The sequence below is a fragment of the Polypterus senegalus genome, chromosome 11 (genome assembly GCF_016835505.1).
Source record: "Polypterus senegalus isolate Bchr_013 chromosome 11, ASM1683550v1, whole genome shotgun sequence".
Classification (NCBI taxonomy): Eukaryota; Metazoa; Chordata; class Cladistia; order Polypteriformes; family Polypteridae; genus Polypterus; species Polypterus senegalus.
The window spans coordinates 96,651,778-96,669,603 of record NC_053164.1 but is presented as its reverse complement, the minus strand read 5'-3'; the positions used below and the strand labels follow the sequence as shown (position 1 = coordinate 96,669,603).

Below are 17,826 nucleotides of genomic sequence, written 5' to 3'. Positions count from 1 at the left end.
AGGAAATGAGAGAAATGCAAGAAATGCTGAACATTACCTAAAGCAGAAACTTTTTCCATGTTATACTAATAATGACGAGTGTATTATTTGTGAAGACTTTAGTCCAAATATCAAATAAATGTGTGCACTTTTATTCAAGAGTATAACCAAACGAAAAAAAGCATCTGATTTACATGTGGCTGTCAATGAGTTAAAAACTCAATCTCAAATGTTAATCGACAGGGAATATACACGTATGAGGTAGGAACTGCTGCCATATAACCCAAAGGTCCTGGGTTCAAGACCGGACGCACCATGATTTGAGTAGTGAGCTGCTATTATTATTTATTTTTACAATATAGTAAAAACATACATTTGATTTGAGTCTGTAACACCCGGTGTAAATTTTGGCTACTTAAGTTAGCGTTTGTTTTTTTATTATTCAGTTTTATTCTCTCAGTGATGTTAACGTGGTACAACGAACTTGCCTCTCCCTCTGCTTGTGCTGATCAAAGCATTTACAAAACAAACAACGCTGATGGTAGAGGTGCAAAGGGATTTAAGGTTTAAGGTCACTTTTGTCGTTTTTTTCAACAGTAGTGAAGGAATTATGCCAATTCTACAAATTATAGAATGTCATCCTTACCTAGTGTCTCAATGGTAAACTCAAAGGAAAGCTCTGAAATAAGTGTTGGAACTGGCACCCCTTGAAGATCAACTACTTTCACAGTTTCTATGACCAAACAGAGAGAAAAAGTTACACATCCAATTAGCTTTATTCCAAATTTATTAAGACTATTATAGATTAATACTGTGCATGATTGCATTCATACTTTCTTTCAACTTCATATTTTAAAACATATAATGAAAATAAAAAGGAGACAAATGAGTTTCACATAAGTTACATTAAAGTTATATAACACATAAAAAATTATGTATTAAGTATTAAAGTTGTAAAAAGTATTAAAGTTGTACACTTTCATGTTTGAAATCTGACACCATGCAGTATTATGACAAAAACAATCTGTGAAAACAAATTAAAACTCTTTAATTCTTTAAGTACTGAGCTGCACATTTTATTGTTTCACAAACTCTTTACCTTGTGTTGGTGATTTCAGATTAACAGAACACTGAGCAAAAAGCCAGATTATTGTATAAGAACTGTTTTCATTACAAAAGGCTGTTTATTATATCAAGTCTGAATAACTAAAATATAACATATGCAGAAATTTAATAAAACTATTTGTCAAATAAAAGTAAAACTCTATGGACATGAATCTGTAATATAAAGCCCTTCATATTTCTTTGCTGCTTTGATGAAATAATGTATAAGTTGTGCCACAAAACTAATTTTTTACCTGCTTTTTCCTTCTTAACTAAAATTAAATGCGTGTCCCAAAGTAAGGTGTATCCTTCTACATCAAACAATTACTCATAAACATCATAAAATATACTCAAATCATCTTACTCCAATATAAAGTTATGGGAAGCCTAAATCAGTAGCATATGCATCAAGCATAAGTAGGAACTAGTTCTATAACCAAGGTTCACTTCCACACACCATGATGCCAGTTTGGAATAACCAATTTACATAGGACACACATTTTTGGAATATGGAAGGAAAAAACAATGTAAACAGAGAAAACCTCATACAGACAAAGGAATAAGGTCAAATTCCACATGCAGAAGGGTCCTAGCCCATAACACAGGACACTATATCTATGAGGCAACTACACCAACCACTAGCCTCTCAATTTATTATATTTATTTATATTTTATTTACTACCATTTTGCCTAAAATTAACCTGTTAGTAAAAAAAATAAATAAATCACAATCTACAGAATATAATATTCCCTTTTACATAGTAAATTGTAACTGTTATTCATGTAGCTTGTGCATCATTACTGAAAAATCTACTTTGTATTTTTACAAAACCCAGGTTAAAAAAATACATTTCTTAAGCAAGGTTGCAACAAAGAAAGTAAATAAGTTTAGAAGGGACAGATGTAATATCAGTATCTCATATTTGACCTATAGTATAAACTGAACTTACTTTCGAGAGCAATTAGCACCGTGTCTCTGTCTAGCTGTGTCACCTGAATAGCTTTGACTGGAGGGCTATCTATAAAATAAATAATAGATAAAAAAAAGTTTAATTTAGTTTTTCTTCGGATATAAGAACAAATACTATCAGTAAAATACTTAAAAATACTTGTACAAAACTGTACCAGAAATATGCAACAGTTAAAGTACAGTAATACTTAACTTTTGATTATTTTTAATTCTACAATAAAAATATTATAATTAAAGTGGTTACATAATGATAGTGAAAACTAACATTTACTGTTTCATTACTTTTAATTGTAGAAGTATAATACACTGTAAACGCTTAACAATTAGTATCTTGATGCAGTCCTTTGATTTAGATCAGAAACTGTTGGAGCTTTCAAAATATTATAACTTTACATTATAATTTGCAGAACAAATTTTTCAACCAGGAAGACTTGTTCACCATTCTTTATATACTTTTATAGAAAAAATGACTCATTGCTGTGGAAAGTGACAGGTAAGAAAATCTTTTAGAGATTTTAAACTGCCAAAAATATTTTATTTACTGTATTCTGTAGTACCCTCTCATTACCTATTTCTTTGTCTAAAAATAGAAGAGATTTCTAAGCATCTATGTCAGCAATAACATAGAAACTACTGTAAGTAACAATTTAAAATTTTGCAACAATGGTCAAGGACATGATTCAGCAAACTGTGTAAATCTAAGAATAGTTCAAATACCCTAGAAGAAAAATGTTTTTTCTAGAAGTTTTTTGGACATGAGGACTTCAGCAGATATACAGTATATCCATATACTAATTTTGAAAATGTATCTCAGTGGCACCAAGCACACAAATATATATACGTAGAATTGTTAGAAATAAGAGTTGTTTGTTAGGATGTGACAAATTCTGAAGGTATACATCTGTTGGATCCATACATATATTCAGTTTTCAAATCTTCCTGGGCAATACTGGATATTTCTGGAATAAAGCATTATGGTTGCAAGTTTTTCATGATTTAAAACATCCGGTATATCTAGAATTGACCATAAATCGTTTCCATGACACGAAAATTCTTCTTATAAGGCAAACATTCCAATGCTAGACAACCATATGTTTCATCTCATAGGGCTTTTCTTTCAAATAATTATTTTATTTTATTATTTTATGAATTTCTCTTAATGATAAATATTATAACCATGTTAATCTATTACATAAAGTAGCAAAAAGATCTTATACACAAATCCACATTTAATTGAGCGCAAATTCCCTATTCGCAACAGTGAAGACCAGAGATTATGTTTTGTTACAAAATCAGAGAAAATTACTGTTATTGGTTTCACTAGCTTTACACTGCTGGAATTTAAAATGAGGTTTACAATGATAGTAGTTTAAAAACAATATGTAAGGAACAAATAAAAAAGACCTCAGATATAGTTCCTGTAATTACTTATGCCTGGCATTGCCAAACTGGCAATATATACAGGGTGGGCCATTTATATGGATACACCTTAAAAAAATGGGAATGGTTGGTGATATTAACTTCCTGTTTGTGGCACATTAGTATATGTGAGGGGGGAAACTTTTCAAGATGGGTGGTGACCATGGTGGCCATTTTGAAGTCGGCAAATTTTGGATCCAACTTTTGTTTTTCAATAGGAAGAGGGTCATGTGACACATCAAACTTATTGGGAATTTCACAAGAAAAACAATGGTGTGCTTGGTTTTAACGTAACTTTATTCTTTCATGAGTTATTTACAAGTTTCTGACCACTTATAAAATGTGTTCAATGTGCTGCCCATTGTGTTGGATTGTCAATGCAACCCTCTTCTCCCACTCTTCACACACTGATAGCAACACACGGAGAAATGCTAGCACAGGCTTCCAGTATCCGTAGTTTCAGGTGCTGCACATCTCGTATCTTCACAGCATAGACAATTGTCTTCAGATGACCCCAAAGATAAAAGTCTAAGGGGGTCAGATCGGGAGACCTTGGGGCCATTCAACTGGCCCACGACATAATCCACTTTCCAGGAAACTGTTCATCTAGGAATGCTCGGACCTGACACCCATAATGTGGTGGTGCACCATCTTGCTGGAAAAACTCAGGGAACGTGCCAGCTTCAGTGCATAAAGAGGGAAACACATCATCATGTAGCAATTTCACATATCCAGTGGCCTTGAGGTTTCCATTGATGAAGAATGGCCCCACTATCTTTGTACCCCATATACCACACCATACCATCAATTGTTTTGTTCCAACAGTCTTGGAGGGATCTATCCAATGTGGGTTAGTGTCAGACCAATAGCGGTGGTTTTGTTTGTTAACTTCACCATTCACATAAAAGTTTGCCTCATCACTGAACAAAATCTTCTGCGTAAACTGAGGGTCCTGTTCCAATTTTTGTTTTGCCCATTCTGCAAATTCAGTGCGCCGATCTGGGTCATCCTCGTTGAGATGCTGCAGTAGCTGGAGTTTGTAAGGGTGCCATTTGTGAGTAGCTAATATCCGCCGAAGGGATGTTCGACTAATGCCACTCTCCAGTGACATGCGGCGAGTGCTACGCTGTGGGCTCTTGCTGAATGAAGCTAGGACAGCCACTGATGTTTCTTCATTAGTGACAGTTTTCATGCCTCCACATTTTGGCAAATCCAACACTGAACCAGTTTCACGAAACTTAGCAAGCAGTTTGCTAACTGTAGCATGGGAGATGGGTGGTCTCGTAGGGTGTCTTGCATTGAAATCTGCTGCAATGACCCGGTTACTGCGTTCACCAGACATCAACACAATTTCTATTTGCTCCTCACGTGTTAACCGCTGCGACATGTCAATGGCTGTAAACAAAGAGAAACTTGTAAATAACTCATGAAAGAATAAAGTTACGTTAAAACCAAGCACACCATTGTTTCTCTTGTGAAATTCCCAATAAGTTTGATGTGTCACATGACCCTCTTCCTATTGAAAAACAAAAGTTGGATCCAAAATGGCCGACTTCAAATGGCCACCATGGTCACCACCCATCTTGAAAAGTTTCCCCCCTCACATATACTAATGTGCCACAAACAGGAAGTTAATATCACCAACCATTCCCATTTTATGAATGACCCACCCTGTACTTTGGCATTCCAAAAGTATATTTTTATAACAACAGCATAATTATTTGTTTAATTTGCTTAATATTATCTATGTGAGTTACCACAATATTAAATGTCACCCAGGGCCATCTTAACAGCATTATAAACCCCAGGCAAAGTAGTGCACTGGGGCCCCAACCTACACAACCAGTCAGCAAGTCACAACATACATAGATTAGCATGGGGCCTCAATGCTTGTGGGACCCCTGGGCAACTGCCCAGCGTGCCCATGCATTAAGACGGCCCTGATGTCACCTTCACTATCTTAACATAACTCACCGTAACATTTGACGTTTCCTTCACTACTAGATTTATTATGCTTCACGAGTGGCTTTTTAATATATAAAAATATATATTTTAATTTTCTACTTTTATTTAGTTTTATTTGGAAAACCATAAAAAAACAAAGTAAATATTACATAATAAAAGATCACTATATCCTAAATTTGTCCTAGGTTTTGTTGTTGTGAATATCTTTAATTTTGCATAAGTACAGTAATTACTGAATCAAGCCAAGATGGTCACAAAATGTGTCTTTTCTTACCCAATAAAACAAAAAATAAAATGTACAGTAAAAGCACCACTGTTCAATAATTATTACAATTCTTAATGTATTATTAATCTATGTTAGATAAACATTTACAAGACTTTTAGATGGCTTAATTCTCAAGCAGATACTATTAAATAACATAAAACAATGTAAACATTTACCTTGTCTATATACCCCTACTTCGAATACATTAAAATTTGTTGAGCTGTATAATGTACTTACTATTTACAAATATTTCCAATTACAAGTATAACAATATTTACACATGAATGCTTAACCTGTTTCAGGAGTTGAATATCCATTAAGGTGAATTATGTCAAACTCCAGATCCTGATTGGTTCGTTTACTCTTTCTGACGCCTACACACACCAGAGGTAAGTCATCATTCTCCCGAACAAGAAGCTCAAAAACTGAAAGAGGCTCAGGAAGATGAACTTCAATATTCTACAAGAGAAAAAAAAATAAGCATTTAGTATGATTTCATCATGAACACAATGCCTTGTATGCGAGTTTCTATGCTCGGGTGAGGATCACAGATCTGAATGTACAGATAAGCCATTATAAACATTTCCACATTAAAGGAATGCTAATTTTAAAATTAATACTGTTCATTAACAATATATTATGAAGCTTATTGTTTACAGTACACTTATAAACACATACAAAAACTCATTATACATTACTAATTGCATGTGAACCAGTTCAGAGATGCAGTGGCTGGTGTAGGAAACAGGAATGTATGAATTTATCTTAATTGACTAACTAATTAAAGCTTTGTTTTTAGGAACAGCAATAATGAATGGGACATTTGAACATTAGATTCAGCCCAACAAAGCTCACCAGTCCAATCACAAAGCTCGCCAGTCCTATCAACAACTTTAACATTAGTTTTCTTTTTATTTTCCAGACCTTTCTCTGCACATGGGGATACCTTACTACTGGCATACTGATGTAAGTCAACAACACTCATTCGCATGTGATGCTGCCACTGTGAATTTATTATGATCGTCAGGGTTTCATCCAGGCCCACAGCCCACCAGCTGAGAAACACCTGTTGTAGAGGGCTTTGAAATCTTTTCTTTAATGCTTTTTTTTGACTAATTTGACATCAAAATATTTTAAATACTTGGCCAAGCACATGACTACACATGGACTTACACATTACTTTGATAATTTAGAGTTCCTCACTAGTGCCTGGAATGTAGTAAAAAAAACTATCTGCAACAGATAAAAGTCACATAATAAAGAGCAGAACACAACATCAGGCTGAAACGATCCCAGCCAGCACTTAATTAGTGTTAACCAAACCTCCCCAGAATGTGTACCTTCAGTAGCATGAACTTCTGCAGAGGCTCATACCAAAGTAGCAGCACCAAACTGGAATGTAATGCACAACAAAGGAAAGTACTGTCCATGTAGGGATTTCGTACTGAAACAGAGAAGAAAATCATGACCTTTATTAAACTGGAAAGTAGAACTGAGCATAGTACACCATAACAGCAAAGGGAATAACAACAACAACATTTATGTTAGGCAGAATGCCTAGAGGGGGCTGGGCAGTCTCATGGCCTGGAACCCCTGCAGATTTTATTTTTTCTCCAGCCGTCTGGAGTTTTGTTTTGTTTTTTCTGTCCTCCCTGGCCATCAGACCTTACTTATATTCAATTTTAATTAGTGTTCTCTGATTTTAATTCTTACTTTGTCTCTTTTCTCTTTCTTCATCATGCAAAACACTTTGAGCTACATTATTTGTATGAAAACGTGCTATATAAATAAATGTTGTTGTAATCGCTGGTTTCAACTGACAACACCACAAAAATCATGTAAGGTCATCAGCTTGGTGTAAAAATCAGTAAATCGAAGTCAGATTCTGGTAAAGTAATTTTTTTATTATTTTGATCATAAAAGTTATTTTAATAATATTTTTAAAAGTAGCTTTTACATCTCATGTGCCTCCCTGAAAGCAATTCCAGTCAAGGAAAATCCCTAACAATGCACTGACAAGGTATTTTACATGTCCATTACTATTTGAGTATACTTAGGTTTATGACATTAATACTATGAATGTAAAAATCAGTTAGTTTATATAAGTAAGTTCAAAATGAGTGCTGCATTGACAATTTTACAGTAAAGGTAATAATCCATTTTACAAGTATAAAGCTGTTTAATAATTCAAAAAGAGTCTATAATTAACAAAAATGTTAATTCACTTTCATATAGCTTGGAAATCAAGTTTAGCACATTTGTTTTCCAAGGGTGATTATAATATGGTTGTAATCTACTAATAGCCAAGTCAAAATGAGTCAATATGATGTTGTATGCTTTTATTTTCATAACAACACTCTTCATAACTTTTTAGTTTGAAAACTTTATACATTACTTTTCCGGTAGATCATGTTTTGATACTTAATAACACAAACAACATAAAACTCAAATTATTTTATTCTGCCTCCACAAGACTGTATTTCAATTTTTATTCTTTCTAAATATTGAAGAAAGTAAGGAAAGTTCTGTTCAGTTGATCAAATGTATGATTTTAAATTAGCTTCATGGACAGAAAAGTATGGAAACACTACTAGTAGCAAATGAAGTCTGTAAGACTACTAATGGAAATGAGTGCTGCATTCTTATTCTTTTAGATCTTACCTCAGCTCTTAAGTTGTTTATCAAGTAATTTTAAACTATTCTTAAAGAATGGATAGGTGTCTCTGGCACAGCAAAATCCTGGTTTAAATGTACCGTTATGAAGGATACAATTCAGTTTCTATTAGAAACAATTGGGTTTTTTTTTGTATTCCTAGTTAATGTAGTGCAGTGGGGTTGGCACCCTGCCCAGGATTGGTTCCTGCCTTGTGCCCTGTGTTGGCTTGGATTGGCTCCAGCAGACCCCCGTGACCCTGTGTTCGGATTCAGCGGGTTGGAAAATGGATGGATGGATGGACAGTTAATGTAGTTCCACTTAGTTGAAGTGTACATCAAGGGCCAGTTCTGGGTCAGCTTCCATTTTCTATTTATTTTGTATTATTTGTGTACAGTAAGTAACTAAGAGAAATAATATATCTTAATTTTTATGCTGCTGATATATTTTATGGCAGTATGAAGCCTAATGACAATTAATATCTTAGCAATCTATTAAATTGCATTTCTGACATTATATGTTGGATTGCAAACATTTATTAAAATCATAATGATAATAAGACTGAGATACATATTATTTGTCTGGAATGACCCAGAAATCTTATCAAGAGCAATTTGGCTTCACTTGGCCTATAGTTAGCCTTTCAAGTCAAAAATTTAGGAGGGCTCTTTGATTCTGATTTAAACTTTGAAAACCACATGAACAAAACTACAAAGCTACATTATTTATGTAATATACTATAGCTAAGGTATGATCCTGTTTTCATTTACAGATGCTAAACAGTTCATGCAATCTTTTGTTAATAACAGAACTGATCATTTGAATACTCTCTATAATGACACACCTAAAACCTTTAAAGTCTAGACATTATTCAAAATGCAGGGGCATGATTACTAAGGTCAAATAAAATCAAATAAAAGTGTGCATATTCACTCATGTTTATAAGAAACTGCACTGGTTTCCAGTGAAGTTTACAATTGATTTTAAAGTCATTTCATTAGTTTATAAGGTACAGCATGTTTTCAGTCTTGAAAATAATAGAGACTCTCTTGCTCTATATCTATCCAAAAGACAATTTCATTTTAGCTGTGCCTTATCTTTAGTTATTTTCTCAGGCAATTTTAATATAATATAATATAATTCATACTCTTAGTAGTTTTATTTCTAATTTGATAGCCTGCTTTATTGTTTGACATTTCCTCAATTTAAATTTAGGTTTATGTGAATACTTATTCAAACTTTGTTTTATTATTTATTTTTTATTTCTGTATTTCTTGTATTATTGTTCTCACTACTTGTGAAGAACTTACAATATGTACTACATAAAGATATTATTATTATTTTTATTATTATTATAATAAAGAAAATAGTGTGTTAATACAGACACCTTTAACATTCACAACGCTTAGAAACGGAAGAGCCCTGCAAATATGACAATTCATCAATACTACTTGGGCTCATCTAACTGTGATGAGGTGTGTCACAGTGAAATATTTTTGTGGTTTAATTTACCAATTGCTCTTAGTTATTTTTTCTTTTTTTTCTCTCTATTACTACGCCATTTAACTCACTTCAGCTGGATTTGGCCACACAGAAAAAAAGGGGAAGGATAGGTAAGAATGGAGAAAAAGAAATCTGGAAAAGGAAATCAACAATTGAGTGTGAACTCAACAAAGATGACAGCCAAAAAGGATGGCAAGAGTTCAATGTGGGTTTCTGGTATAGAGGCAAGTGAGCTTTTGAGGAAGAAAGACAAAGACAGAGAGTGCGGAGGACAAATTAGCTGGGAGAAGAGTTCTAAATCAAATGAATAACAAGGGAGAAGAGCAGGTAGAAGGTAGTTGATGTAGATGTTACAGTTCTTTATTTACTTAAAAAAAAATTAATATCGATATAGTATAAACTTGTACTAATGAATATTAGATAACACTAATATTTATATATTATATGATTTCAAGTAATACAAACCATTTAGTACAATTTGTTAATATATAATTGGCTTACACATAGTCTACAGCTTTCAGCGATCTTCCAGCAAGCTCCAAAATTATTCCAATTTAATTTTTCACAGCTCACTCACAAATAACCAAAAATGTGAATGGCAAATTTACAAATATGGAGAGGTGAATGTAAATAAAATAGAGTTTACAAAGTTTTCCTGAGATGACACAACCTACACTTAAACAGCCTAAGAAACACATTAGCTCAAAGACTTTAAATGAATTGCATATGAACAACCAAAAAGGTCACAAGCATCTTACCTACACTGCATCTCTGACATCCCTTGGTATCTGTAACTTTTGTAGAAGCATACTTCCTAGAAAAACAAATGGTCCATATTTTCAATTGAAATAAAATTATGGAACTTCATTACACAATTTAATTATTAGATTTTCTGGTAGCTTTATATTTATAATCAGAAATCCAGCCTAGCTCTTATTGCTAATGTAATTCTAATATAATTGTTCTTTCATTTGTTTGCAAAGTTTTATATAATAACTGTTCCTGTTTGCAACTGTTATTTTTTCTGTCACTCATATCACGCCCTTTAATCCTAAGATAAATACCATAATTAACTCTAATCTCTCCACAATGGTTTTCATCCACAAGACAGTCATACAAAACAATTACAGAGAAAAATTCAAGGATGTCTCTAAGTACAATAGTGGCCAAAAGTTTTGCAAAATCTGCAGGTTCAGTTTTTGTGGCAGGAATTCACATTGTTTATACATATATACAGGTGCCGGTCATAAAATTAGAATATCATGACAAAGTTGATTTATTTTAGTAATTCCATTCAAAAAGTGAAACTTGTATATTAGATTCATTCATTACACACAGACTGATGTATTTCAAATGTTAATTTCTTTTAATTTTGATGATTATAATTGACAACTAATGAAAGTCCCAAATTCAGTATCTTGGAAAATTAGAATATTGTGAAAAGGTTCAATATTGAAGACACCTGGTGCCACACTCTAATCAGCTAATTAACTCAAAACACCTGCAAAAGCCTTTAAATGGTCTCTCAGTCTAGTTCTGTAGGCTACACAATCATGGGGAAGACTGCTGACTTGACAGTTGTCCAAAAGACGACCATTGACACCTTGCACAAGGAGGGCAAGACACAAAAGGTCATTGCTAAAGAGGCTGGCTGTTCACAGATCTCTGTGTCCAAGCACATTAATAGAGAGGCGAAGGGATGGACAAGATGTGGTAGAAAAAAGTGTACAAGCAATAGGGATAATCGCACCCTTGAGAGGATTGTGAAACAAAACCCATTCAAAACTGTGGGGGAGATTCACAAAGAGTGGACTGCAGCTGGAGTCAGTGCTTCAAGAACCACCACGCACAGACGTATGCAAGACATGGGTTTCAGCTGTCGCATTCCTTGTGTCAAGCCACTCTTGAACAAGAGACAACGTCAGAAGCGTCTCGCCTGGGCTAAAGACAAAACTGCTGCTGAGTGGTCCAAAGTTATGTTCTCTGATGAAAGTAAATTTTGCATTTCCTTTGGAAATCAAGGTCCCAGAGTCTGGAGGAAGAGAGGAGAGGCATAGAATCCACGTTGCTTGAGGTCCAGTGTAAAGTTTCCACAGTCAGTGATGGATTGGGGTGCCATGTCATCTGCTGGTGTTGGTCCATTGTGTTTTCTGAGGTCCAAGGTCAACTCAGCCGTCTACCAGGAAGTTTTAGAGCACTTCATGCTTCCTGCTGCTGATGAACTTTATTGAGATGCAGATTTTATTTTCCGAAAGGACCTGGCACCTGCACAAAGTGCCAAAACTACCAGTACCTGGTTTAGGAACCATGGTATCCCTGTTCTTGATTGGCCAGCAAACTCGCCTGACCTTAACCCCATAGAAAATCTGTGGGGTATTGTGAAGAGGAAGATGCAATACGCCAGACCCAACAATTCAGAAGAGCTGAAGGCCACTATCAGAGCAACATGGGCTCTCATAACACCTGAGCAGTGCCACAGACTGATCGACTCCATGCCACGCCGCATTGCTGCAGTAATCCAGGCCAAAGGAGCCCCAACTAAATATTGAGTGCTGTACATGCTCATACTTTTCATGTTCATACCTTTCAGTTGGCCAACATTTCTAAAAATCCTTTTATTGCATTGGTCTTAATTGATATTCTAATTTTCTGAGATACTGAATTTGGGACTTTCATTAGTTGTCAGTTATAATCATCAAAATTAAAAGAAATAAACATTTGAAATACATCAGTCTGTGTGTAATGAATGAATCTAATATACAAGTTTCACTTTTTGAATGGAATTACTGAAATAAATCAACTTTGTCATGATATTCTAATTTTATGACCGGCACTTGTGTATATATATATATATATATATATATATATATATATATATATATATATATATATATATATATACTGCTCACAAAAATTAAAGGAACACTTTAAAGAAACACATTAGATACATCAGATCTCAATATGAAGTTGGATATCTATACAAATAACGACAGGGCAATGTCTTAGGAACAAAAGGATGCCAAGTCTTTTAATGGAAATAAAAGTTTTCTGCCTACAGAGGGCTCAATTGTGTAGACACCCTAAAATCAGAGTGAAATGAAGATGTGGCAGGGTAGTCCATTTTTCAAAAACTTAATTTCTGCTACTCAAAATGCTTTTCAGTATCTTGTTTGGCCCCAACGAGCTTGTATGCATGCTTGATAACGTCGGGCATGCTCCTAATGAGACGACGGATGGTGTCTTGTGGCATTTCCTCCCAGATCTGTATGAGGGCATCCCTGAGCTGTTGTACAGTCTGAGGAGCAACCTGGCGCCTAATGGACCGAAACATAATGTCCCACAGATGTTCTATTGGGTTTAAGTCAGGGGATCGTGAAGGCCATTCAATTGTTTCAATTCCTTCATCCTCCAGGTACTGCCTGCATACTCTTGCCACATGAGGCGGGCATTGTCGTGGATTAGGAGGAAACCAGGACCTACTGCACCAGCGTAGGGTCTGACAATGGGTTCAAGGATTTCATCTCGATACCTTATGGCAGTCAGAGCACCATTTCCTACGATGTAGATGTCTGTGCATCCCTCCATGGATATGCCTCCCCAGACCATCACTGACCCACCACCAAACCTGTCATGTTGAACGACGTTGCAGGCAGCATATCGTTCTCCTTGTCTTCTCCAGACTCTTTCACGTCTATCACAGCTGCTCAGGGTGAACCTGCTCTCGTCTGTAAAAAGTACAGGGCCAGTGGCGGACTTGCCAATTCTGGTGTTCTTGAGCAAATGCCAGTCGAGCTCCATGGTGCTGGGCAGTGAGCACAGGGCCCACTACAGGACGTCGGGCCCTCAGGCCATCTTCATGAAGTCTGTTCCTGATTGTTTGGGTAGAGACATTCACACCAGTGGCCCTCTGGAGGTCATTCTGTAGGGCACGAGCAGTGCTCAGCCTGTTCCGCCTTGCACAAAGGAGCAGGTATCGGTCCTGCTGATGGGTTGAGGACCTTCTGCGCCCTGTCCAGCTCTCCGAGAATAACAGCCAGTCTCCTGAAATCTCCTCCATGTTCTGGAGATTGTGCTGGGAGACACATTAAACCTTCTTGCTGCAGCACGTGTGGATGTGCCATCCTGGAGAAGTTGGACAACCTGTGCAACTTCTGTAGGGTTAAGGAATCGCCTCATACTGCCAGTAGAGATGATTACTCAAGCCAAAACTAGCACGAGTGGAAAACCAGCCAAAAAAGATCAAGAGGGAGAAACTTGAAATGACCTCCACATGTAAAACCAGTCCTGTTTTGAGGGTTTTCTAATTGTTGCCACTTTAGTGCACCTGTCGTTAAGTCCATGAACACCAATACAGCTGAAAGTGATTAACAATGACCTCAGCTGCTTAACCAACCAGAAAATTATCAGACAGGTTTAATTGATTTCATGCCAGGCCCAATAAAAAGTGTTCCTTTAATTTTTGTGAGCAGTGTGTATATATATATATATATATATATATATATAAATTGTGCAGAGTGATCAGATGCATATTAATTCATTGCAAAGAGTTTAATTAGCATAAAAAGTTAACTTTACCACAAAAATCATATGATATCCCATGTAGTGGGAAAGTGGCCCCAACCTAAACTCAACCTACATTGTTCATGAGCTGCAGAGTTTTACTGTTCTTCAGTGCTGACACGCCTTCGAAAAGTAAATAAAAACAAAATTGAGGGAAAAAAAATTTAAAAAATGGTGCACAGTGCACTCCTACAACAACCTTACACATGTACACTCCAAAAATGAAGATAGTCTTCCTACTTTATCCCTGGCTCAGGAAGCTCATCCAAAGGGGAAAATACAAAGTAAAAAAATGCACAAGAAAAAAAATCAATTGTGTGTGTATATACAAAAACAAAAAATCAATTGCACCAATCCCTAAAGAAAACCTATTCCAAATAGGCATATACAGTATATCTCCACCAAAATCATCACTCTGAGATATATGCATAAAAAAAATTGCTCACTAGTGGTTGACCCTACCTCGCCTTTAGGTTCAATGAAACCCCTGTTGGGCAACTCCTTAAATATAACCGGCAAGATTATCATGCTAATCTGCCACCCCATCTACCCTAATGCACCTATCTAGGTAGACATTGGCATGTTCACACCATGCCCCAAGCAACTTCCTATTTCAAATCAAACCACTGCTGGTCGCAAGCGAAATAGCCCCCTTATATGGCCAATGCTATGCTATGCTATGCTGAGCTTAAGCACAACAGTTGCCGACTCACCAGCAAGTAAACCTCATTTATGTAGCATATGGGATCCCCATCTCGGACTCAACCTCAGTTACAAAGGCAAATACCGGCTTTTTCTTCCAGACCCGCTGCACCTTAAACTGCCTGCCATGGGCATGCTTGCGAGGACACCAGCATGTGAAACTGAATACCTGCAGAGGAGCCTGCACTGGCAATTATACCGGCACTACGTGTGCCCAGACCCACACTGTCTAACAGCACGCACCTGCTGAGGCGGCCCCGCATTCCCATGACAGCGCCTTCAACACACAAATGGTAAGCACCTTTCGTTTTGCTGCCGTACTTTTACCTTTACAAATAATGATATTTGGTTTCATGTTTCTTTAACTTAAATTTGGTAATAAACTCATTTTAACTTATTTTGGATTTGGCACAAAATGATCAGCTAGAAGTGTTCAGCAAGAGCCCGAATCATCTCTACCTGAGTATTGGCAGCAGAAGGTCAGCAAAGAAGCCACTTATTTTCAAGAAAAACATCAAGAACAAACTGACATTGTGCAGGAAGTACAAGGATTGGATAGCAGAAAAGGGGTGCAAAGTTATTTTTCGGATGAATCCTCTTTCTGACTGTTTGGAACATAAGGAAAATTGATTGTCTGGAGAAGGAAAGGTGAATGCTACCATGAGTTCTGTATCTCGCCAACAGTGAAGCATCCTGAGACAATCCGTGTGTGGTGTTGCTTCTCATCCAAGGAATTATTCTGCCCAATTCCACCCAAGAACACTGCCATAAATAAAGAATGTTATCAAAAAAACATCCTCCAAGAGCACAATTTAGTGATGACCTGTGTATTTTCCAGCATGATGGAGCACCATGTCACAAGGCAAAAGTGATAAAAAAGTGGCTCAGAGATCATAACATTGGAAATTTGGACCCATGACCAGGTAACTCCTCAGATCTTAATCCTAATGAGAACCTATGGTCAAATTTTTAAAATGCGGGCGGACAAGCAGAAGCTCACAAACTGTGATCAACTCCAAGCACTAAAAAGGCAAGAATGCATCACCATCACCATCAGTCAGGATTTGGCCCAGAAGCTGATATCCAGAATGCCAGAGCAAATAGCAGAACTGATGAAGAAGGACCAACACTGTAAATATTGTCTTTACATAAATTTGATGCATTTGCCAATAAAAGCCTTTGAAATATATGAAATGTTTACAATTGTTCTTCAGTATACCATAAAAAAAAATGTGAAAATGCAGTAAAGTTTGCAAAACACAACATTTGTGTCATTGCCAAAACCTTTGGCCACTACTGTAAAACTAATTACTTTTGTAAGTTTGCTTTGGCTGTTTACATAGGGCAGCATTACTGTTTATTGTTTGTATAGTTCCTTTAATGGAACAGGCAATGAGAAAAGTTTAAGAATTTGGAGTAAAACGTCTGTTGTAGAGTGTCAGTTTCTGTTATTGAAGTTTAGCTAATCCAATATCAAGTTCATCAACATGACAGTTATCCTAAACATTACAAAAAATCTGTTTAAAAACAGATTACAAGGAGATAATTTTGTGTGGTACAACAGATGATCCTAAATTGTGATCTCAGCACAATAGAAATAACAAATATTTAGTGGCTGCCTGAGAACCTAAAGGATGGGACACCCCTTAATGAGTTCACTTTCTTTTGGACAAGGGAATATTATTTACCTATTCATTTTTTCTTTGGCAGGGTACAGTTATCTTTACATAGAATCTTTACATATAACCATTAAGAAAAATAAGGAAATTCCATTTATTAAAAAGATTTCATTCTAAAAATGTATGATTTAAAGAACAATAAATGATCATAAACTTTTTAGCCACATTCTTACTTAAGCTTAAACTTCAATGCTACTCTGTATAAACAGCAATCCAAGTTAATCAATACATGAAAGAATCATTTCTGTTAGTTAAATAATTGTTTTATGACAACCACATACACTACTGTGATGTGAAACAAAATTCTATAGTTTACATATTAAGTGAATAACTATCATCAGAATTGCAGGTAAACACTGATACAGAAAAACATTTCAATAATATACATCATAATATATCAATGATACACTGAAGATAAGTTATCTGGATTTGTTTCAGGGTATCATTAATAAGTTCAGAAATCTCTGTGGCAGTACTGGCGTTTGCACTGTACCATAAAAAACATCCTAATCTTAATTAATAAATGACAGTTCTACAGCAAACATTAGGGCTCATCTCACATAGACTAGCCCAGTGGTAAACACAGATAATGTACAAGTGAGTACGATGTACCATAACTGAGTATTTACAGACTTAATATAATGATTTCCAAGATTAATGTTCCACAGCTAAAAAAAAGGATTTAAGTTGAATGAATTAAGTCTGGATGAATTGTAATAGGTTGAAATATTTTTACATAAAAGGATGTCATTCAGCTTTAACATTAATCAAATAAAAGTGGACAAATAAACTGCAATATACTGCAGAAAAGAATTACCATTATAAGATGATCTACTATTATCATATCGTGACCCAAGTATTAGAATAATACATCAGATGGTCCATGGCAAATTTCACCCTTAACTAACAATCATCTTACTCCTATATAAATAGAATTTGAGAAATCTAACCTCAGCTGATAAACTGCATATAACATATTTTATCATCATACTGTATATTCAGCTAAAAGTGTTTTTTTTTATCTAAG

At 35.5% G+C, this 17,826-nt stretch overlaps 1 protein-coding gene across 1 annotated transcript in view; it reads right to left on the bottom strand.

Moving 5' to 3' along the window:
- map4k2 (mitogen-activated protein kinase kinase kinase kinase 2) overlaps positions 1–17,826 on the bottom strand; it is a 207,397-nt gene that overhangs the window by 15,019 nt on the left and 174,552 nt on the right. The window contains exons 25-29 of the mRNA XM_039769324.1: positions 10,617–10,672; positions 7,043–7,146; positions 5,996–6,161; positions 2,034–2,102; positions 626–712 (exon numbers count right to left, since the gene is read on the bottom strand). Of these exons, the coding sequence (XP_039625258.1) occupies positions 626–712; positions 2,034–2,102; positions 5,996–6,161; positions 7,043–7,146; positions 10,617–10,672 (482 nt within the window). The remainder of the gene's footprint in view (positions 1–625; positions 713–2,033; positions 2,103–5,995; positions 6,162–7,042; positions 7,147–10,616; positions 10,673–17,826) is intronic.